This window comes from Salvelinus alpinus, chromosome 25 (assembly GCF_045679555.1).
Source record: "Salvelinus alpinus chromosome 25, SLU_Salpinus.1, whole genome shotgun sequence".
Lineage (NCBI taxonomy): Eukaryota > Metazoa > Chordata > Actinopteri > Salmoniformes > Salmonidae > Salvelinus > Salvelinus alpinus.
Window position 1 is genome coordinate 30,907,848 of NC_092110.1, and position 25,743 is coordinate 30,933,590.

The window sequence follows — 25,743 nt, forward strand, 5'->3', positions numbered from 1 at the left end:
CTTCAGGTGCTATCACCAATTCGGCTCAACTAAGATATTGATAGCCAATAACCTATAAAAAAAACCATCAGATGACAGTCTGATAACATATTCATGGTATAGGATAGTTTTTGTTAGAAAAAAGTGCATATTTCAGGTAGAAATCACAGTTTACAATTGCACCGACCATCACAAATCCACTAGAATTACTAGATAGAGCAACGTGTATGACCAATTTACTCATCATAAAACATTTCATAAAAATAGACAAAGCATAGCAATGGAAAGACCCAGTTCTTGTGATTTCAGACCATATTTCAGATTTTCTAAGCGTTTTTCAGCGAAAACACAATAAATCGATAAGTTAGCATACTACATGTTCCAACGTTACCAGAGCATCGATTCCAGCCAAAGAGCGCTATAACGTAACCACCGCCAAAAGATATTAATTTTTTCACTAACCTTCTCAGAATTCTTCCGATGACACTCCTGTAACATCATTTTACAACATACATATACAGTTTGTTCGAAAAGGTGCATATTTAGCCATACAAAACCGTGGTTACACAATGAAAATACTAGGAAATCAAGCCTCAATATGTCTGACGTCATCTATCAGAGTGATCTAGTTTAATTAAAAGCTAATCATATACTTGACTAAAAAATACAGGGTTGACAGGAATCGAAAGACAAATTAGTTCTTAATGCAACCGCTGATTTACATTTTTAAAATTATCCTTACTTTTCAATACAGGGTTGGCCAAGTGAAGCTATACCAAACAAAATGGCGATATGTGCGTTTAAAATATTTCGACAGAAACACGGTTTATCATATTAAATATTGCTTACTTTGAGCTGATCTTCCATCATATTCTTGGGCAATGTATCCTTTCTATGTTATAAACGTCTTTTGGTCGATAGATGTCCTCTGTCCTTCGAAATGTCCATCACCAACGACCGACACCCTAAAGCGTGTCCAAACTTTCAGAGTGCACGACAAAGAAATTCCTCAAAATCGCACTAAACGGATATAAATTGATATAAAACGGTTAAAATTCACTACATTATGATGTTTTTAACAACTATAACGACTGAAAACATGACCGGAGAAATACTGCTGGTTAGAAAACGATTTGGAACGAGGCAGGTCCGATGTCCTTTACGCTTCAGGTGCACGTTGAGAAAGGGTGGTCTCTGTACATTTTCGTCTTTTATAATGGCTGTGAACGTCCCATCGATTCCATTGAAAACGTGATGACGTACAGACACCCAGAGGAAGACGTAGGCAGTGTCGGTTTCTTCATAGCATTCACTGTCGCCTTAAAAACAGACCCCAGATCAGAGGTAAAAATTTCTGAAATCTGAACCCTGTCATGAAAAGTGCTGTAGAAATTGTTCTGTACCACTCAGAGACAAAATTTCAACTCCTATAGAAACTATAGACTGTTTTCTATCCAATAATAACAATAATATGCATATTGTACGATCAAGAATTGAGTACGAGGCAGTTTAATTTGGAAATGTAAAAAAAAAAATAATGCTAACAGCTCCCCCTATTGACAAAAGGTTAACCCGTCTCCTCCCCTTCATCTACACTGATTGAAGTGGATTGAAGTGACATCAAGAAGGGATCATAGCTTTCACTTAGTCTGTCAAGGAAAGAGCATAGTTCTTAATGTTTTGTACACTCAGCCCACTCCTCTCTCCCCTGCACATCCTCTCCTCCCCCATAACATCAGCCTCTAGCCCTTTCTAGTCCTCCATTTCACTCATCCCTCCATGATACCTGTCAAACCAGACAGGACGGAATCAGACTCATAAGATGAGCACTACAGGCAAAACAACCTGAAGGCATAGACGACACACACACACTACATGGGAAAAAAAACATACACTCAGAGGCACACGCTAGAAGTGTCACGCGCACACACGAAAAAAACAAACATACACTTGACGCAAACGACAAAGAGATTGTTGACAATCGAAACACAAATATTTCACCAACTAATACATTTCACTTTGTGATATGGCCAACACAGACAGACACACACCTGTTTCCCTTTATCCATGCACATTCTTTGAAAATGCCTCAGCTGAACTTCAGCTCTTTAAAAACATCCAAAACTCTGGCAGGTATCTGACACGGGACAATTCCATAGAGCTGTATGTTTTGTTTAACTTTGCAATCATTGGTTTTTGTTTTACATACATTTGAAAGTGAAAAATCTGAGTCTCAACATCACTCCGTTATAGTGGAATTGCCCTATGTCATTTCACTGACACTAAGCTACATAGAACAACTGACATAAGCCTTCATAGCCTATTTCCCTAATAGCTCCAACTGACAGTAGGCTACATAGAACAGACATATAGACAGATGCCTCTGTCTTCTATCCTTCCATCACGATGTCTCTGTCTCTCTTCTATCCTTCCATCACGATGTCTCTGTCTCTTCTCTCCTTCCATCACGATGTCTCTGTCTCTTCTCTCCTTCCATCACGATGTCTCTGTCTCTTCTATCCTTCCATCACGATGTCTCTGTCTCTCTTCTCTCCTTCCATCACGATGTCTCTGTCTCTCTTCTCTCCTTCCATCACGATGTCTCTGTCTCTCTTCTCTCCTTCCATCACGATGTCTCTGTCTCTTCTATCCTTCCATCACGATGTCTCTGTCTCTTCTATCCTTCCATCACGATGTCTCTGTCTCTTCTATCCTTCCATCACGAGGTCTCTGTCTCTTCTATCCTTCCATCACGATGTCTCTGTCTCTTCTATCCTTCCATCACAATGTCTCTGTCTCTTCTATCCTTCCATCACAATGTCTCTGTCTCTTCTCTCCTTCCATCACAATGTCTCTCTCTCTTCTATCCTTCCATCACGATGTCTGTCTCTTCTATCCTTCCATCACGATGTCTCTGTCTCTTCTATCCTTCCATCACGATGTCTCTGTCTCTTCTATCCTTCCATCACGATGTCTCTGTCTCTCTTCTATCCTTCCATCACGATGTCTCTGTCTCTTCTTTCCTTCCATCACGATGTCTCTGTCGCTCTTCTATCCTTCCATCACGATGTCTCTGTCTCTCTTCTATCCTTCCATCACGATGTCTCTGTCTCTCTTCTATCCTTCCATCACGATGTCTCTGTCTCTCTTCTATCCTTCCATCACGATGTCTCTGTCTCTCTTCTATCCTTCCATCACGATGTCTCTGTCTCTTCTATCCTTCCATCACGATGTCTCTGTCTCTTCTATCCTTCCATCACGATGTCTCTGTCTCTCTTCTATCCTTCCATCACGATGTCTCTGTCTCTTCGATCCTTCCATCACGATGTCTCTGTCTCTCTTCTATCCTTCCACCACCCCCCTTCCTTTTATCTCTTGCTTTTCCCATCATACTCATCTCTCCAAGACCAGGAGCCGTGTCTCGTACACACACACACACACACACACACACACACACACACAGTGAGAGAAAACCCCACAGCCCAGCCCATAATTTCCCCCAATTTCTTCAAGAACTTAGTGAACACTGTATAGTGCAGTGAGTCAGTATAAACCTTGCAGCCAAACAGCACAGCACAATCTAACCAACCCTCGCCAACAGCACAATCTAACCAACCCTCGCCAACAGCACAGCTCACTCTAACCAACCCTCGCCAACAGCACAATCTAACCAACCCTCGCCAACAGCACAGCTCAATCTAACCAACCCTCGCCAACAGCACAATCTAACCAACCCTCGCCAACAGCACAGCTCAATCTAACCAACCCTCGCCAACAGCACAGCTCAATCTAACCAACCCTTGCCAACAGCACAGCTCAATCTAACCAACCCTCGCCAACAGCACAGCTCAATCTAACCAACCCTCGCCAACAGCACAGCTCAATCTAACCAACCCTCGCCAACAGCACAGCTCACTCTAACCAACCCTCGCCAACAGCACAGCTCACTCTAACCAACCCTCGCCAACAGCACAGCTCACTCTAACCAACCCTCGCCAACAGCACAGCTCAATCTAACCAACCCTCGCAAACAGCACAGCTCACTCTAACCAACCCTCGCCAACAGCACAGCTCAATCTAACCAACCCTCGCCAACAGCACAGCTCACTCTAACCAACCCTCGCCAACAGCACAGCTCAATCTAACCAACCCTCGCCAACAGCACAGCTCAATCTAACCAACAGCACAGCTCAATCTAACCAACCCTCGCCAAGAGCACAGCTCACTCTAACCAACCCTCGCCAACAGCACAGCTCAATCTAACCAACCCTCGCCAATGCATTGTTACTGGATGTCTTTCTTGTCCAGTTTCACCATAAAGGAGGAGAACCCTCCCGCCCCCCAGCCATAACCCACTCAGAGGTTGACGGTCGCCACACTGACAGCTGTCACAGCGAATCAGGGGCCGGGATGCAGCACTGGGTTGGGGGATTTCAGACTCCAGAGGGCTGTGAGGGGCCCCGTCCTGCACCCCATAACCCAGTTACACATCACGCGACACGGCCCACCGGCCAATGAGAGGAGAGAGGGAGGCAGTCAGGAGACTGAGTGCCCGCCCGCCTGTCCTTCCTCGTTCGTTCTCTGGTTCTCTCTGTTACGATCGCAGTCACTTAAAAAAATATGTTTCCGCGTGGATGCACGCTGGCCGCTCACTCCCCTCTCCTGTGACTGTGCATGCCATGGTTGCAGAAGACATAGGGAGGGTGAGTATGGAGAGGGACAAGGTTCAGGCTGGGCTACAGCCTATTACAGGTAAGGGTTAGGGAGGATGGGATAGGGGACACCCTCCCTTGTGCTCCTTACTGTACTATTGACCTAAATAGTACAGGGATGCAAACTGGTGACCACTCCAATTTGCATACAGTCCCAACATATCCACAGATGATGCAATCTCGATTGCACTCACTCAACACTGCCCTTTCCCACCTGGACAAAAGGAACACCTATGTGAGAATGCTTTTCATTGGCTACAGCTCAGCGTTCAACACCATAGTGACCTCAAAAGGCCGAGCACACCCCCATTCTCATCGACGGGGCTGTAGTGGAGCCGGTTGAGAGCTTCAAGCTGCAACAAACTATCATGGTCCATGATACAGCTGCACCATCAAGAGCATCCTGACTGGTTACATCACCGGCTGGTATGGCAACTGCTCAGCAAGGCGCTACAGAGGGTAGTGCGTATGGCCCAGTACATCACTGGGGCAAAGCTTCCTGCCATCCAGGACCTCTATACCAGGCGGTGTCAGAGGAAGGCCCTAAAAATTGCCAAAGATTCCAGTCCCCCAAGTCATAGACTGTTCTTTCTGGTTCCACAAAGCAATTGATACCGGAGTGCCAGGTCTAGGTCCAAAAGGCTTCTTAACAGCTTCTACCTCTAAGCCATAAGACTGCTGAACAGCTAATCAACTGGCTACCCAGATTATTTGAATTGACCCTCCCCCCCTTTACCTTGACTAACCTGTACCCCCGCACATTGACTCGGTAACGGTACTCCGTATATAGTCTCATTATTGTTACTCTTATTTTTTACTTTAGTTTATTTAGTAATTATTTTTCTTAAAACTGCATTGTTGGTTAAGGGCTTGTAAGTAAGCGTTTCACAGTAAGGTCTACACCTGTTCTATTCGGCGCATGTGACAAATAAAATTTGATGGCCCAAAAAAGGGGGGGGGTAAATTTGCGCATTGTCACAATAGGACATTTTTCTAACGGTGTGATTGATACCAGGCCAAGTATCAGGAGTAGCACCGTGATACCACAGGGTCTTTTTGCGATCAAAACTGAGAATATCACTGAATAATGACCTATTTGCATCCCTGTAATTAGCAATCGCACTGCTTCAGCAGAGCACACACATTCGAATGAGTGATTATGCCATGGGTGTCTGATGGGTGTCTGATCACAATACTACTCTGAATAACAAGCAGAGGTCAGCGATGAGCGGTCAGGTCAGTGGACTGGGCCTTTAAGGCTTGGCCCACAATATATGACATCAACCACATGAAAGGTTACCCTCTCAGGAGCGACCAACTGTGTTTATAATCGTGTCAAATGAGTGTGGCTTCATTGTGCTTTTATATGGATCACACTACATGCAATTAAAAAGAGGACTTGTTTGAACAACACTTCAGATGGAGGCATCATTGTGTTGGCTACCTCTGTATGTTTTTCCATTCACAGCTACGCATTTCCTATGTGTAATAAACAACTTGTCAATATAATAAACTGGGTGGTTCGAGACCTGAATGCTGATTGGCTGACAGCTGTGGTATATCAGACAGTATACCACGGGTATGACAAAACATACATTTTTACTGCTCTAATTACGTTGGTAACCAGTTTATAACAGCAATAAAGCACCTCAGGGGTTTGTGATATATGGCCAATATACCACGGCTAAGGGATGTATCCACTCCGCGTTGCGTCGTGACTATGAACAGACCTTAGCCATGGTATATTGGCCACCACATATAATATGAAATGACATGTTGAGAGTTTGAGCCCAAGTCTGACTGAACAAGTCAACACTGCATTCCAACACTTATGCAAATAAAGCCTTTCGTCACTATGCAAACTAATGGCAGCAGGAAGGACATGAGCGAGCCAGCTGTCGGCCCACCCAGCCTCAGCCAGGGTATCAACAATAGACCGTGTACTGTAGGCCTATTGACCATTCATTAGACATGATCATTTTCCACTCATGAATCACAATACCCCAGATCAGGCAACACAGAAGCTGCTCCAGTTTCAACTGTTCTGCCTGCGGCTGGGTTTGTGTATAAGCACGTTGTGACATCTGATGATGTAAAAAGGGTTTTATAAATACATTTGATTGATTAACAGAGAGGGCTATCCCTGTTTGTAACTATTGCTACAGGGGAGAAAAACACCTTATCGGCCATTAACTTTAAGACACAGGAGCAGAGACAAAACATTGCAAGGTCAATGTTCCACTAGTCACAATGGAGAGAGATCAGTTAAGACAGGCAACAACGTCCCACCCTCCACATGCTGGGAGCAGGAAAAAGGACAGGGGTGTGGAGGGATACAGATTGGGTTAGGCCTACGTCATCAGAGAGAACTCCAGTGGAAGCGCTGTCTGCTCCTGGAGCTCATGGGGAGTAGGACCCCCCCCTCCACCACCACAGACACAGATCCACTCATACTGCAGTCATGTGAACTGGGGCCATAGGAGGCATCTGGGGCCCTATGGCAATGAATGCCTATGGGAGTGGGAGAGGTGCCTCTGTCCTAAATAAACTGGGCACAACACTGAGCTGTGTATACTGCAGACAGTCGTGTGAACTGGGGCCATAGGAAGGCATTTGGTGCCATGAGAGTCAGTAGAGGCTCTATAGGAGTGAGGAGGGCCTCTCTTTAGCATTCATCTCTCCATCCCAGGATGAGTCTCCGCAGCAGGGCCCACAACATGAACCCAGCTCCACCGTTTAAGTGTCTGGAGTGTGATGGGGAGCAGCCAGCTCAGTCTTTCTCCAAGTTTGAAACCTGTTCGTCGCAACCCCCCCCACCACCTCTCGCCCCATTGTCTCCCAGATGGAAAGAGACAGGAGGAAAAGAAGGCAGAGAAATGATAGCGCATCCCTTGTTTAACCCCATAAAAGCCAGTAGAGGATCTTTATGGCCGACAGATGCTAAAGCAAACGTGCACTTCTTCTTTCGCTCTCTCTTCCCCTTTTTTTTTAATGTCCCTCGCTCCCTAGCTTCTCCAAAAGTAAGAGGGGGTTCCGTGGTCGCCTGGTATTGACCCGCGTGACCTCCCCCCGCGTTGTCGGGGCAACGGAAGGGTTGAGAAACAGAGAAGAAGTCAGCCGGAGGAGAGTTATGCCCCAACACAGGCAGCCTGGGAGAGAGGAATGGGCCGTCGAGTGACACACACAAGCTCTCACACATAGACCTGCTCAACCCATCTTCCTGACCCAAATCATTGTGCACTCAGCAGGTGATATAGACAGACTGACTATCGACACGCAAACAGTCATGTGACACTCTCCAAATCACTGGACACCCACTCTCAACAACTGAAACTGAGTCCCATGGGTGGGTGCACGCACACACACACACACCTGGAGTCTCCTTTGCCCAGGTTTCCTCCGCCTGGATGCAGGATGGTCTGGTTGCCTTCCATATCCACAATACATTTTGTGTTCAGGTCCTTTTCTGTGAGGGAGAGAAGGGAAAAGGTTCAGAGTACTGTACAAACATTCAGATCAACCTCCAGTTGCATGGTAGGTACTTCCTCATGCGGGCACATCACGTGACTAGAAAGGAGAATAACCGTTCACTGTTTACTGATTATATTGTGGACCTGAATGGCTCAGTTGGTAGAGCAAGGCGACTGCAACGGCAGAATTGTGGGTTCGATTCCCAGGGCCACTCATGCAAAAAATGTATGCACACATGACTACGTCGCTTCGGATAAAAGCGTCTTCTGAATGGCATTTGAATTCAATCACTTTGACAGCATCCCCTATGACTTAAAACAAAACTTTCCATTAGGTCTGTCCCCAACTTTAAAAAATATAAGTCGACCGAAAGTCTGTTCTTTCGACCAATTTATTGGTCTATTTTTAAACGTGTATTTTTACATATAGACACACCCTAAGTGTTTTAATAAAATCAACTATATGCACTGAGCTTGTCTGATGCTTAAAGTTTACTGTTTGATGAAATAAGACAAATGCCTCAAGAGGGTGCCAGAGATCTAGATAACCAAAAGAAAAAAAGCGTAACCTGACCCAACTATTCTCCTCCCGCTCCAGATTCTGCCACTACACTCCTGAAGTTGCAGATAATAGGCTACATGAGGAGTCAGCAACCTTTCTCATGTGGACTGCCAAGTTATCTGCCTATCTTCATATGCACATTTTAATTTAATTTATAATAACGTCTTCATATCTCAAAATAATTGTGAAAAACTTAGACGGGGGGGGGGGGGGGGGGTCTTTAATAAATTTTTGAATAAGGCTGTGACGTAACACAGTGTTAAGAAATAATAAAATACGAAGGTCACCTCAGTCCATGTAGCCACTTTATTAGCTATTTGTCAGACTTATGGCATGGAGATAGAAGCTGTTTAGGAGCCTGTTGGTGACTTGATGCAACAGGTGAATGACGTTTTGACCTTTTCGTAAGCTTTAAAATGATCAAACTCAACCTTTTATCTATTCCAGTGATGAAGACATGGATGTCTCATGGTTTGGCGGGGTATGCAAAATGGGTCAACGTTGAGCACCTTTATCTCAAATGTTTTGTCATTCAGGTCCAAAAAGACCCTTTCTGAGCACTTCTACAACGGGCAAATATGCATGGAAGGTTTCATTCAAATCAAAAAGGGGTGATGTCAAAAAGTGATTGAATTCAAATGGATTTACCCATATATTATTATTAGTATTCTAATATTAATTAAATGACCCACCGCTGCTCCTGAGTGGCGCAGTGGTCTAATGCACTGCATCTCAGTGCTAGAGGCATCACCTGGTTAGATTCCAGGCTGTATCACAATGGGCCATGATTGGGAGTCCCATAGGGCGAAACTCCCCAAATACCTAAGAAGACTCAACGCTGTAATCGCTGTCAAAGGTGCTTCAACAAAGTACTGAGTGAAGCGTCTGAATAATTATGTGAATGTGATTTAAACCAAGTTTATAAAAAACTATTTTTGCTTTGTCTTTATGGGGTATTGTGTGTAAATTGATGAGGAGAAAAAACTATTTAATCCGTTTTAGAATAAGGCTGCAACGTAACAAAATGTGGAAAAAGTCAAGGGGTCTGAATACTTTCCGGATGCACTGTATATGCTATGTATAAGAGGCTATTAAGTCTTGGCAGAAACCTTTGTTAAGTGATTGGTGGCCGGTGCTGGGTAGCCTAGGCCCTGGCTTGTTGCCTTTTCTCTTGAGAGTTGAGCTGTAACTCAATCAATAACTGTAGAACAAAGTGTCTGAAACCATTAGTCCTCCTCACACAAATACCTCATGTGATGTGGGACATTGACTCAACCACACTTTGACCCTGACCCTCTGATGCCAAACCATGACTCACCACTTGGCCTTGGAGACAACAGCTATCACTTGCACCACTCAGGCTCAGCCAAACGGCTCAGTACTACTTACTTGATTGGAAGAAGGTGCTGACTGTCGCAAAAACCAAGTTTGCGAGTTCAATACCCACAAGGGTCACATAGGCTACTAATGGACACTGTAGGCCTATATGACAGTAAGTCACTTGTGAGTCACTTTACCTGTAAACATGCCTGATGAATGACCATGTAGAAATAATGTTACTTTAGCCAAACTGGAAAGAGAATAAAAATAAATCCCATTAAATAAAAGAGATCCCATGATATATTATTTGCTGAACTCAAACTGTTCTATGGCCACATTGAAAGCACAATGACTTTGGCTAAGGCCCTGTCAGTTAGTACATGGTAGCTAGTGTAGCCTAGCGGTGCATCTAGAGGCCTAATAATAGCAGCATTGGTTATTGGGCTATCCAGCTGTACTGCTAGCCTAAATATGGGCCAATCCCTTTCCACATTCAGCTTTCTCATTTCAATTGCCACCCTGCATCCCACTGCTGGCTTGCTTCTGAAGCTAAGCAGGGTTGGTCCTGGTCAGTCCCTGGATGGGAGACCAGATGCTGCTGGAAGTGGTGTTGGAGGGCCAGTAGGAGGCACTCTTTCCTCTGGTCTAAAAAATATCCCAATGCCCCAGGGCAGTGATTGGGGACACTGCCCTGTGTAGGGTGCCGTCTTTCGGATGGGACATTAAACGGGTGTCCTGACTCTCTGAGGTCATTAAAGATCCCATGGCACTTATCGTAAGAGTAGGGGTGTTAACCCCGGTGTCCTGGCTAAATTCCCAAGCTGTCCCTCATACCATCACGGTCAACTAATCATCCCCAGCTTACAATTGGCTCATTCATCCCCCTCCTCTCCCCTGTAACTATTCCCCAAGTCGTTGCTGTAAATGAGAATGTAAAATAACGGTAAAATAAATAAATATTAGCACACCTTTACCATATTATGATGTAGCCTAGATTTAATCTGTACTTGACTATGTAGAAAATGATTCCTTACTGTATTCTTAGGTCACATGGTAGTAATATTTCAAAAAGTAAATTATTTTCAAAACCCTTTGTTTCCTCTAGGCCCGTGGGGTCTAATATTGACAATTCAAAAATGTTTTACCATAGACAGGAACACAAAAACAATAAATATTCACAGCTACGCTACAAACACACCCATACACATTCCATTTCAACCACAATAGGGCTGTCTGACAAAAAAAAAAAAAACTGGTTCTTTCGACCAATCGACTGGTCAAAAGTGTATTTTTCCATTTAGACACCCTAAGTGTAATAAATTATAAATAAAATGAACTATATGCATAGAGTTGTCTGATGCTTAAAGCTTTAGTCTGATGCCTCAAGAGGGCGCCAGAGATCTAGATAACCAGAAGAAAAAAAACATAACCTGAACCAACTATTCTCCTCCCGCTGGCTTTCGTAGATTCTGCCATTACTCTCCTGAAGTTGCCGGTAATAGGCTACACAAGGAGTCAACAACCTTTCTCATGTGGAATGCCAATTTATCTTCCCATTTCTACCTATCTGCGTGCTAGTTATGGTTTTCATATGCACATTATCATTTAATTTATAATAACGTCTTCATATCACAAAAGCATTGTCATGTGGTTAATAACATTTTTATCCAAATCTAAATGAAAATGATAACCTAAAAAGTAACTTCCATTGTCAACTAGATAAAAATAGCCTACATAAAGCCAACAAATAAAAACATTGCAGCCTACAGGTAGAAAATATCCTGATTAAAATAAATATCTTATAAATCACACTGGCTACACATGGCCTGTCTGCAACGAACTTGAAACATTGTACCAACTATTAACTTGCTCAGGCCTAAAGCTGGTGCTAGTGAACTTCCAACATTGTATCAAATATTCTTGGCCCTCAGAGTTTCCTGCACCAATGAGCACGGGACAGACACAGATGTAGGCTATTTGCGCAAAGGATAAGAAGCAGTGCTTGACTTCGGCAAGAGCTAACCCGGAGCGGAGTACAGGCAACCCAAAATGTTCTACCGCTTGAGCTCCTGTTTCTCTTATAGAATATTAGCTCAAAAGTATTGTGGAACTCCTGCACCTAAATATAAACAGTAGCAGCACCCAAAATGAGTAACGAAACATATCAGTCCAAGTCAAGCACTGATAAGAATCCTATTTTATGACATTTCCACTGGATCAGAGCATGACATTTTCCCCTTTCATGCTGAGTGGTTATCGAAAGGGAGAGAGCTGGAAAGATTTTTCAAATACATTGAGGAACTAGTGTGATTCTCAATGGATGTAAAAAATACTTTGTTTGCTTGCGGTTTGAGGTGAAGAAAAATGTACTTTAAGAAGCTCCACAGGTCATTAGTGGTGGTGCGTTAAGCCAATCAGAAATACTATAATTTCCCCAAATGAGCACATTTATGTGTCTAGATTTGCCCGCAGGCAAGGTAGCCTATAGGCCTACTTCTATGCCTGAAGGTCGTTAATCAACATTGACAGGAGCGATCCAAACAAAAGACAAATGACTAAATTGACAGAACTTGTAAATGGATTTAAAGGAATCAAAATGAGTTTCTCACTAGTGTAGCATAGGCTGTGCACTCTGCAAACAATGAGTCCACTCTGACAATGAGAACAGGAAGGCTGGAGGAATAAAATTGAATTCATTCAAATAAATGACCGTAACCAAAGCAAATCATTGTAGATTAGAAATTATCCGAATTAATTAACAGTAAATGTAGAGTACTAAGGGTAATATACAGTCACAGTCAAAAGTTTGGACAGAGGATTTAATTCTGATTCGATAATCCTCACAGCTGTCATCCAATCACAATAGTTATGCAAATTAGACATATGATATATATTTGAGGAAAGAAGCACCTTACTCTTGTTTGCTGGATATAAAATAGGCCAAAGTGTTCACAACAAACTGGCGGGGAAGTTTGAATGGCTAAAGCTTCTCTGGTGTGATGTGATCAACCAGCTTCATGAGGTAGTCACCTGGAATGCATTTCAATTAACAGGTGTCTTGTTAAGTTACACAAATTAACTTATTTCCTTCTTAAATGCGTTTGAGCCAATCAGTTGTGTTGTGACATGGTAGGGGTGGTATACGGAAGATAGCCCTATTTGGTAAAATACCAAAAATATTGGATCATGCATATAACCCAGTGGTTCTCAATCCAGTGGTTCTCAATCCTGGTCCTGGGAACACAAAGGGGTACACATTTTTGTTTCATCCCTAGCACTACAGAGCTGACTAAAATGATCAACTCATCATCAGGCTTTGATGATTTGAATCAGGTGTGTTCAGTTCAACTTAACCCCCCCCCAAAAAACTCAGCATTTCCCTCAATTTCTTCTAACTCTATAGTTAGTTTAATAGTGCGAACTTAAAATACAGTGTTGCTTGACATGACAACGAATGAAAATATCAGGGAAGCGTTATTGTGACAGGGTAGGAACCAAAATTGTCAGTGTTGCCTAACATTTAAAGTTCTCTCTTAGCTACTTCATGTAGCTAACATATTTATGCTTTGCGTATTCCTCTTTGATTTAGAAGATACTGCTGCACAAACATGCTGATTTAGGTAGCACCATCCCTGGTATTATCAGGCTGTATAGCTAGTTACGTTTGCTCTGACTCAGTACATTTATTAGCTAGCTAGCCAGCTAAATAGCGATTAGCAGAGGTGGGAGCAAGTCATTGTTTTACAAGTAAGTCTCGTGTCCTAAACTTTGAGTTGAGTCCTAAACAAGTCATAATGTGCTCTTCACCAAATGTAATACCATTTCATAAGAGTAATAGTTGTTGCGCCTCAGTCTAATTTTCTTCTCGCATCTTTTGCAAGTTGCAATCCATTTTTTGTTGACTACAGCATAGTCTTTATATCCGAAAATAATAATTTTGGGTATCATCTTTCCACGGGCTCCATCTGAATTCACCCGCCGACGTTCCTCTGCACTGCCACACACAACTTTTTCTCAGCTGGCACAATTTGATTGGCTGCTGTCCGATTCAAACTGTAATCCATTAAATGAAGAGTTGATGCGTTGCACACTTTTTAAAAATCGCATAATTTTTTATATTTGGGCTTGGGGAGGATATCAAGTCAGGTCGAGTCAAAGGGCTCAAGTCCAAGTTAAGTCACGAGTCATTGGTGTTAAAGTCGAAGTCGAGTTGCAAGTCATCATATTTGTGAATCGAGTCTGACTCGAGTCCAAGTCATGTGACTCGAGTCCACACCTCTGGCGATTAGTATTAGCGGCTAACCTCGACTTAGGCCCAAGTTGCTAAGGCAAATTAGCAGTTTGCAAATGTAAGAAACAAACTATTAGTGTAATTATAGAATGCTAGTGGATTTATATTAAGAAGCAAAATGAAAACAGCATTTTTGTCAACAAAATTGTTGCATGTGCTGCATTGACCATGCAGACCGAACGCAAGTGGTCGAGGAACAACAAATTTGCTCCTTGAGTGGCAGGGGATAGGTCTGTGTGGAAAGCAGTATATATATAGATAGAGAGAGACGACTCAAGTAGCGGAGTAAACTATAAAATTGACATTACACACGGCGTGTCACATTTAACAAACTAAGCATTAAAATCAAATCAAATTTTATTTGTCACATACACATGGTTAGCAGATGTTAATGCGAGTGTAGCGAAATGCTTGTGCTTCTAGTTCCGACAATGCAGTAATAACCAACGAGTAATCTAACCTAACAATTTCACAACAACTACCTTATACACATAAGTGTAAAGGAATGAAGAATATGTACATAAAAATATATGAATGAGTGATGGTACAGAACGGCATAGGCAAGATGTTATAGAAGGTAAAGGTTTGTGCATCAATAATGATATATCGTAAAATAAGCTATACCACCCAGCCCTATTTCAAATGGTGTTCACTGATTTGGCTCATGCAATGGAATGTATTTTTTGCAATGTCAGTCGAGTTGAATCAAGAAATCAAAGCACATATTGATGGTACACTTCCCGCTTCAACCTCCTCGCAATGGCCGCCAGTCTATCCATTATGCCATCATTAACTAAAATGGGGTTATATTCATTCCATTAACGCCATCCAAAATGCCATTACCGTCACAGCCCTAGTTTGTTTGTGTGTGTGCGTGTCAGGGGCATCATCACATGGGTATGAGCGTCAGCTCTAAGCAAAGGCTACGGTAAGGCCACACAGAGTTCACTGGTAGTACGGATCAGTGTGTGTGTTCATACACCTGCTAATCATGTTATAACCAGTTATGACTGTTCGATGACTTTCAGGAACAGCATTGAGATCTTCCTTTTCTCAAAGGAAATAGAAGAAAAATATCTGAGGTAAAATGCAATGAGTATTCATCTCATCTTTCACCAGATTCTCTCCAGTACCAGCAAATGTTCCACTGGCACTTGTGCTTTCTTCCATGCGGTAAGTGAAACCGCACTGGGCTTGGTTGGTGGTACAATAGGCATGACATCAGTGTGGAAATGGAAAAGCCGTGACTATGCTGTGATTGGGATGGAGCCGATGAGGCTGTTCTTCGAAGGCCTAGCCTCTCAATAACTCCTCTACCGCCATGGGAACATGGTCAGTTATGCAAAGCTAGCAAATAGTCCTTTCAAACTGACTCCCTTCCTGCCTTTGTCCAGCACAGCCAGAGACCAGCTAGCTCTGACTGACACACACACACACACACACACACACACACACACACACACACACACACACACACACACACACACACACACAGGCCAAGGTTGAAAGAGAAATATGATGCCTTGCCAAAACACAGGGGACACATTGAGATGTCAGTGACATATAAACCAAACTTAACTTTCAACAGTGTGAAGGAGAAAACGATGTTATGTTCTGATTTATGTGGTTATTAGCAAATCTATTACAGTTTATCTTCAAAGAAGAGGCGTCTATGATCTGTTTTGGTGGGAATCCAATTCATTCGTAAACAGTGGGCTACTATCAAAATGGACAAGGATACGAGTAGTGGGGGATATAACTGTCTGAATGGATACATACTGATACTGCCCTGGGCTTGTTTCATTGCATGCTAAACCGCTTTGGTTGGAGGCTACGAGAGCGAGTTCCCCCGTCTTGTGACCGATTTCTACACTCTGTGAAAAGGCACACGTGACATGGTCCGCTACATTGTAGTTAGACTCAGTATTTTCCGCCTCAATAGACTCCTGTTCTTCCAGATATGTTCTCCCACGGCTAAATTCGACTAGGCACACGGCTAAAATGTCATTTCTTTCCCCCGAGGAGCATTCATAGCCCGAATTATAATTGAAATAATAATTGTAGTGCGCGCGCACAGATTAATTAACTGGAGGCATGTCACTGTGCATTTATTATAGCGGCTTATGTTATGAAAGGGTGACTACACATGTTCAGGCAGATCACATGAACTTCTTGAATAGGCAGCTAGTTTGTGTATTATGGGCCAGGGTGTCCAAAACCATTTAGTACAGTGGATTTTAGGCCCGTTTCACAACAACTGAGCCGAGTGTTAAGTCATCAATTTAGCGATAAGCCAGCAAATGCTACTCACCTCTCCTGTTCATAGGACGAACACGTACTGCGACCTTCACATTCGATTCGTTGAGACTGGTCTCCCCCATTGTGTCCACTGTCAGATGGACAGACAATGCGACTGTCTCGGCGATAAGTTACAGGACCTCTCCAAAAGATAATAATGATCCCCAATGGGCTCTAGTCGAAGAATCATCCAGAATCCTTGATATGTGGTGCCAACTGCCTGGTCAGCCAGCTAAATTAGTTACAAAGGTTCGTCCTCATACATTGCATTTTCCATCATCACACAATGGCTTGCTACTAGGAGGGGAATTCTCTCTCCTTCAGCAAATCTTCAATAAACAGCTATTCTCCAGATCATGCATGTCCCGAGGGGTTTAATCTGTAAAATAAAATCCAGAAAATACGTCAATAAATGCTGAAAACAAGCAATAACTCTGATGAGCTTCACACAAGACAAGAGTCCACACATGTTAGCTGGTGCCGCTAACTAAGTCGCTAATGCCCGTTACTTTTGCGATGTAGACATGCATTTGGCATTGACCTGTTCGCGTTTAAAACTCAGCTAAACAATTTCAATTAATAGTTAATCGGCTAACGCGTAAGATTGCATATTCATGGTTACCTTGGCTATGAGCTAACCAAGCGAAATGGTCGTTAGTTTTGATACACTAGTTTAACCCTGTGACATCATGCCCTCGGACAAAACTATTGTCTGTCTTCAAACAGAATGACAGCAAATATTGATTAAAGGACACACCCAACAAGCATACCTAATAACTGAATAGTTTATACCATGATAGTTTCCATATGCAAACAACGAAATATATTTGCTTTGCGACCGAACCCCTTGGCTGACAAAAATGTGCTAGTTAGCGAGCTACATAGCTAATAATGCAATGCTAACTGGCTAGCTAGCCAAACAGCTAACGGGCTGGGTCGAGGGACTCAACTTCGCGATTTAGGTACAAGAAAGTGCTAGGGCTCAATCTACCGGCTAACGACACTGTTCCATGTTTTAAAATACACTCTTCTTCCAAACGGAGAAGTGCTGTGTGGTTTGAGATTAATGTCTCCGTTCTCTTCGCCAAATTTTCCACCTGTTTGCCAAACAACTCTCTGTCTCTCTGTCTCAGCACCGTGTTCTATTCCGATGATTCTGTTCGCGAGCTCTCAACCTAAGGATAACAAAAAGAAACCAGGGGATACCTCGTGCCCGCCCCTTCCGGTGGGGAAGGTCGGTAGCAAATCTTGAGCAAAGTTTCACTGCATTAACATTGCAGAAAGAAACGTGATTTTTGTCTTCGAAAACAGTCATATCATGATTAGTTATCTGTCACTTGAAAGAAATGAAATGTTTCTCTTACGTGAAATACATTATATTTAAAAGTGCAACGTTGAAGAACACTGTAGAAAGAAAGGCCGACAGACTCCCTGGCCATAATGGTAAGGTCAAACACATATAAAGTTTAGTGTAGGTAGGCCACACAAACCTATTTAGGCTTACAATGGATTTGTTTACAATAGGCTAGGCCTACATGTTGCCCGTTGTTGATCTTAGGTATAATGTTGTGTGTTTGACTACCACATTCCTCTTCTACCGTACTGTTTAATTTGATTAATGTCAGTCAGTGCTAGCTGGCTGCCAACAAAGCAGTGTTGTCACCATTTCTCTGTGTCAATCATAAAACACAATTCCATGACCGCAAGAGTTAATAATTTATTATAACTAGTTGGCACCCTACTTGTGACTGAGTCAACTGGCCTATAAAAGAAGGATCCTCCCTTACAACACACCTATAATTAATCAATGCAAACATATGTCAGGGTCCAAAAGGTCATATTTTCAAGGGCCCTGTTCTGCAGGTCTTTGGTGCTTCCTGGTTCAATGTAAACCACATGGTGTGACTGTTGGCATCTTATGCAACTGGGTAGTTGACCTGCATGGGTCAGTGATAAAGAGATCTATGCAAACGAAAGAAATAGTTTCAAAACAAGGAAGGGGGCATGGGACAACTGCTGCTTATGTTTATACAGCAGAAGGGATTTTTTTTACAGTGATATGGCGACACTTGCTGGTGATAGCCGTATAGTGAAGTAAGCACCAGGGTTGGGCTCAACTCAATTTTGAGTTGAGAATGCCTCATAAATTCCAATTATATTCTTGAATTTGAATTGAAGTAGTAAACATAATACAGATTTGAAATTCGAATTTGAATTAAATGAAATATAATTGAATTTAGTAAAATTAAATTAAATTCAAATGCCTCTTCCATATTAGGTGTAGTGTATAGAAATATACATATTGTACATAAAACATAAAACATTTCGTTATACAGGCCTACATGCATATAAAATATTGTTGTAACAATTGATTTTCAGGATAAACTCTTGAAATTAATGATAAAGGAAAACAAATGGGCTATTCTAAGCAATAAGGTTTGAATTGAGCTCAACCCTGGTATGCACCCCTTCACGCATTTTAAAGGAATAGATTGGAGTGGAAACACTGTAAATTCACTCCATGGGGGGGAGTTAACAAGTGCACATGTAAGGTTGAGAATCAGACTGGGTGAATCTCAATTGTATTTCCTTAATTTCTTGTGTCCTCTTTTCTCCAAATGCATTTGGTTCCACTAGTTAGTAGAAGATGCAGTGCATCTACACTGGACTGCACTAGAGGGAGCCATGCTACCAGACTCAGAACAGGGCTATTCTTTTGCTCTCATCTTCAGAGAAAACTATTGCTGTCATTCATCTCATAGTTCAAATTAAATGTTTGTGTGAAAGTGCTAGACACTCCCATAACCAATTAGGGGATCCCCATAATCTTGTAAAGTTTAGAATTCTTGGATCATGATCTCCTACATGTTTAGAAAATTCCTCTTTCTTTCCCCTTCAGTGTTGACATATTTGAAGGAACTGTGGAAGCAATGGCGGAAGCTTGTCTCTTCAGGTCTGCAAACAACATGGGTTGGGACAAGTAGCTCTACTTTCTTTAACATAAACTCAGAAAAAAAAGAAACCTCCCTTTTTCAGGATCCTGTCTTCGTAAAAACCCAAATAACTTCACAGATCTTCATTGTAAAGGGTTTAAACACTGTTTACCATGCTTGTTCAATGAAGACACTAACAGCTTACAGACGGTAGGCAATTAAGGTCACAGTTATGAAAAGTTAGGACACTAAAGAGGCCTTTCTACTGACTCTAAAAAACACCAAAAGAAAGATTCCCAGGGTCCCTGCTCATCTGCGTGAACGTGCCTTAGGCATGCTGCAAGGAGGCATGAGGACTGCAGATGTGGCCAGGGCAATAAATTGCAATGTCCGTATTGTGAGAAGCCTAAGACAGTGCTGCAGGGAGACAGGACGGACAGCTGATCATCTTCGCAGTGGCAGACCACGTGTAACAACACCTGCACAGGATCCGTACATCCGAACTTCACACCTGCGGGACAGGTACAGGATGGAAGTGGCAACAGCTGCCCGAGTTACACCAGGAACACACAATCCCTCCATCAGTGCTCAGACTGTCCGCAATAGGCTGAGAGAGGCTGGACTGAGGGCGTGTAAGCCTGTTGTAAGGCAGGTCCTCACCAGACATCACCGGCAACAACGTCACCTATGGGCACAAACCCACCGTCGCTGGACCAGACAGGACTGGCAAAAAGTGCTCTTCACTGACAAGTCGCGGTTTTGTCTCACCAGGGGTGTGTCAGGTTTTGGCCAGGACTGTTCAGGTTTTGGTCACTAGATGTCCCCATTGCACCTTTTTTTGTACCTTTTGTTTTTTCCTTGCTCTAATTATTGTTTGCACCTGTGTGTCGTTCCCTTGTTAGTATTTAAACCCTGTGTGTTCCTCAGTTCTTTGCTCAGTGTTTGTATGTTAGCACCCAGCCCCAGCCTTGTTGTGAACATATATTTCTCTTATTGGATTTTCCAGAGGTTCTCTGGTTTAGTGCTTGTGTATTTTTGAGTAGTCTTTTGAGGTTTGTTTTTCCCTGCTGTTTTTACCACTTTGTGGAGTTTCTTTGTATTTTGGAGGATATCCATTTTGTGCCTCTTGGCTTTATTTTTGGACGTGGTGGATTTATATTCTTTGCCTGAAGATCTTGTCCTTTTATTAAACCACCATCTCTAGTACTGCTGAGTCTGCCTCATCTTCTGGGTTTTGCCGACTATTAGTGACTGTTTCTCTCACCGGGTCCTGACAGGGTGATGGTCGGATTCGCGTTTATCGTCGAAGGAATGAGCGTTACACCGAGGCCTGTACTCTGGAGCGTGATGGATTGGAGGTGGAGGGTCCGTCATGGTCTGAGGCGGTGTGTCACAGCATCATCGGACTGAGCTTGTTGTCATTGCAGGCAATCTCAACGCTGTGCGTTACAGGGAAGACATCCTCCTCCCTCATGTGGTACCCTTCCTGCATTCTCCTCCTGACATGACCGTACAGCATGTCAATGCCACCAGCCATACTGCTCATAATGTGTGTGATTTCCTGCAAGACAGGAATGTCAGTGTCCTGCCATGGCCAGCGAAGAGCCCGTTTCTCAATCCCATTGAACCTGGAACCTGCTGGATCGGAGGGTGAGGGCTAGGGCCATTCCCCCCAGAAATGTCCGGGAACATGCAGGTGCCTTGGTGGAAGAGTGGGGTAACATCTCACAGGAAGAACTGGCAAATCTGGTGCAGTCTATGAGGAGGAGATGCACTACAGTACTTAATGCAGCTGGTGGCCACACCAGATGCTGACTGTTACTTTTGATTCTGACCCCCCCTTTGTTCAGGGACACATTATTCCATTTCTGTTAGTCACATGTCTGTGGAACTTGTTCAGTTTATGTCTCAGTTGTTGAATCTTGTTATGTTCATACAAATATTTACACATGTTAAGTTTGCTGAAAATAAATGCAGTTGACAGTGAGAGGACTTTTCTTTTTTTGCTGAGTTTATGTCTCTCTGAAATGTCAAGCATTGTCTCTCTCTCTCTCTTTGTCTCTCTCTGTTTCTGTTGGTACAAAGTGAATGCCCTTGCTGCTTGTCCCTTGGTCTACTATAGAGCGAAGGGTTGTTGGTTGAGTAGGGCTGTTGGTTGAGTAAGATTACCTTTTCATTTCCAGACCCACCAATGGAGTGAAATTACAAGGATAGACAGAGCTGTGCAGCAAGTTATTGCTGTGTGTGTGTGTGTGTGTGTGTGTGTGTGTGTGTTGCGGTGAGGTGTCTCCATCCTCTCCTGCGCTGCTTATGACTCAAACAAATGTTTGAACCAAAGTGAACTTCTGCCATAGAAAGTTGGTCTGTGAAACTCGACTAACATAGACCTAAAGTGGCTTTGTGTAGCTGCAGTGCTTCAAGGGTTCATCTCCCTCTTTCTTGCAAAATTACCCAAAAATCAGTTACCACAGTTACCTCAAGTCAAATCAAATGTTATTGGTCGCATACACATATTTAGCAGATGTTATTGCTGGTGTAGCGAAATGCTTGTGTTCCTAGCTCCAACAGTGCAGTAATATCTAACAATACACACAAATCTATAACGTAAAATAATGGAATTAAGAAATCTAGAAATATTAGAGTCATTGATTAGAGATTAGACGCATGAAATGTCTCTCGCATTTGTGTGTATGTGTGTGTGTGTGTGTGTGTATACAGATGTTGTGTGTACAGTCTCCTACAGTGTCTTTGAAGCTGGCTAATTTAATGTAAATATTATGGCTGTTGTAGCACTCTGGATAGCCGGTGGTATCCATGACCCCCTGGCAGAACCTTGGTTGGAGAGGCTGTGATGTGAGCAGCACTGAGGGGTTTTGAATCTGGTCTCCTTTCCACTCAGGCCCTCTACCTCTCTTTCTCATTCTACCTCTCTCTCTCTGTTTACCTCTTCTCTGTCTCTCGATGCCTGTGTGTGTGTGCCCGTCGGTGTGCCCGTACGAGCGCCCGTCTGCGTCCGTGCACGCTTGTGGGATGATGGCAGCTGATATTGTGCGTAGGCGAAGGTCTCCTGAATTAAGATGACCAACGTGGTCTCTCCTTATCAGCTGCTTCATTAAGATACATGATTAGAGTAATTGTTCCGGCCACTAATCAGACGGAAGCATGGCAGGGGACGTGCGTGTGTGTAAGCTGGGCATAGAAAGGGGCGGTGTTGATTGATTTTAAGAATGACCCTTGTCTTTCCTTTGGCGGTCCAGAGAGCAAGGACAGTCACATGGGTGCCAGACGGAGATTTCAATATCACTCAAAACTCAGCTACAAATCAGACTCAAATGTAACTATTTCTTCACCCACAGCATGATATCTCCCAGTGGGTAACGCGCAGGTGAAAGGTTTAATGTTGTATGTTTTTCAGCACAGTACGGTTCCAGCAACTACGGCGGATGCATAACCAGGCCAGTATAGCTTGGCTTGGTTCTTTCTTATGTGAATCTGTTTTTCTTTAGCTCTCTTTGTCCCCGCAGCATGACCCAATAGCAGTGAATGCAGAACCACTTTCTCCCTCTTAATAACTATTCAACCTCAACTGATGCACCTTCAGATCAATAGAGAATTACATAGCGAGTTGGCCTTGAAGACCAGGTTTGTAATTGGTGGTAAGTAACCGGGTCAACGGTTTGATTAACCTCTGAGAAGTAAATAGAAACCGCAGTCTATTTGTGGTTCTGAAATGGAAATGGAGAGGAGAGGGGAGAGGTTTTTAAGTCAGCATAATTTCAAGGAGGATTTCACAATCTCATTCGGGCAGTGTAATGCTACTTTGCTACTTTGTTCCACTGCAATTACAGAAGTGTGTGTGTCTGCAAGTGAGCTAGCATATGTATGTATGCGTGCCAGCGAGCAAGTGTGTGTGTGTGTGTCAGAGTGAGTCATGCAGGCCCAACATGCTGTGTCCAAATAGAAGATTAGTGTTTTGGAGGCAGAAGCCTGGAGAGTCTGGAGGTGAATGCTCATCTTCTCACAGTGAAGGAAGATTCAAAAAGAGAGAGTCTGTGTGTGTGTGTGTGTGTGTGTGTGTGTGTGTGTGTGTGTGTGTGTGTGTGTGTGTGTGTGTGTGTGTGTGTGTGTGTGTGTGTGTGTGTGTGTGTGTGTGTGTTTATTGTGTGCTGTAGGTGATATAGTGAGTGTATAGATATGGTGTCAAAAGCACTCTACATTGTGTCAGGGTAACTCATATTGAACAACAGCACACAGATGCCGTCCATCTGTGGAAGAGATACAGTTCCTAATCCTCTATATGTAAAGCTTGGATGGCAACCTCTCTTCCCCTTTTCTCCATCATCCCCTATTTCCATCCCTTCATCTTCAGGCAATATCCCTCCATCCAACCTAATCACTATATCCCTCCATCCAACCTAATCACCATATCCCTCCATCCAACCTAATCACCATATCCCTCCATCCAACCTAATCACCATATCGCTCCATCCAACCTAATCACCATATCCTTCCATCCAACCTAATCACCATATCCTTCCATCCAACCTAATCACCATATCCTTCCATCCAACCTAATCACCATATCCTTCCATCCAACCTAATCACCATATCCTTCCATCCAACCTAATCACCATATCATTCCATCCAACCTAATCACCATATCCTTCCATCCAACCTAATCACCATATCCCTCCATCCAACCTAATCACCATATCCCTCCATCCAACCTAATCACCATATCTTTCCATCCAACCTAATCACCATATCCTTCCATCCAACCTAATCACCATATCCTTCCATCCAACCTAATCACCATATACCTCCATCCAACCTAATCACCATATCCCTCCATCCAACCTAATCACCTTATCCTTCCATCCAACCTAATCACCATATCCCTCCATCCAACCTAATCACCATATCCATCCATCCAACCTAATCACCATATCCCTCCATCCAACCTAATCACCATATCCCTCCATCCAACCTAATCACCATATCCTTCCATCCAACCTAATCAGCATATCGCTCCATCCAACCTAATCACCATATCCTTCCATCCAACCTAATCACCATACCCTTCCATCCAACCTAATCACCATATCCTTCCATCCAACCTAATCACCATATCATTCCATCCAACCTAATCACCATATCCCTCCATCCAACCTAATCACCATATCCTTCCATCCAACCTAATCACCATATCCTTCCATCCAACCTAATCACCATACCCTTCCATCCAACCTAATCACCATATCCTTCCATCCAACCTAATCACCATATCATTCCATCCAACCTAATCACCATATCATTCCATCCAACCTAATCACCATATCCCTCCATCCAACCTAATCACCATATCCCTCCATCCAACCTAATCACCATATCGCTCCATCCCACCTAATCACCATATCCCTCCATCCAACCTAATCACCATATCCCTCCATCCAACCTAATCACCATATCCCTCCATCCAACCTAATCACCATATCCCTCCATCCAACCTAATCACCATATCCTTCCATCAAACCTAATCACCATATCCCTCCATCCAACCTAATCACAATATCCTTCCATCCAACCTAATCACCATATCCTTCCATCCAACCTAATCACCATATCCTTCCATCCAACCTAATCACCATATCCCTCCATCCAACCTAATCACCATATCCTTCCATCCAACCTAATCAACATATCCTTCCATCCAACCTAATCACCATATCATTCCATCCAACCTAATCACCATATCCCTCCATCCAACCTAATCACCATATCCCTCCATCCAACCTAATCACCATATCCCTCCATCCCACCTAATCACCATATCCCTCCATCCAACCTAATCACCATATCCCTCCATCCAACCTAATCACCATATCCCTCCATCCAACCTAATCACCATATCCCTCCATCCAACCTAATCACCATATCCTTCCATCAAACCTAATCACCATATCCCTCCATCCAACCTAATCACAATATCCTTCCATCCAACCTAATCACCATATCCTTCCATCCAACCTAATCACCATATCCTTCCATCCAACCTAATCACCATATCCCTCCATCCAACCTAATCACCATATCCTTCCATCCAACCTAATCAACATATCCTTCCATCCAACCTAATCACCATATCCTTCCATCCAACCTAATCACCATATCCCTCCAT

The 25,743-nt window shown here is 43.2% G+C and overlaps 1 protein-coding gene across 6 annotated transcripts in view; it reads right to left on the minus strand.

Annotated features, from left to right (window-relative positions):
• Positions 1 to 17,812, minus strand: part of LOC139553801 (kinesin-like protein KIF13B) — a 61,048-nt gene extending 43,236 nt beyond the window's left edge. For 2 of the 6 annotated variants that reach the window (XM_071366480.1, XM_071366481.1), the window contains exons 1-2: positions 16,646 to 17,801; positions 8,064 to 8,157 (exon numbers count right to left, since the gene is read on the minus strand). In XM_071366480.1, coding sequence (XP_071222581.1) covers positions 8,064 to 8,157; positions 16,646 to 16,715 — 164 coding nt within the window. In that variant the 5' untranslated portion in view covers positions 16,716 to 17,801. Of the gene's footprint in view, positions 1 to 8,063; positions 8,158 to 16,645 lie in introns of all 6 variants that reach the window. The other 4 variants (XM_071366479.1, XM_071366476.1, XM_071366478.1 and 1 more) reach the window with 4 other exon arrangements.
• Between the last annotated feature and the right edge of the window lie 7,931 nt (positions 17,813 to 25,743).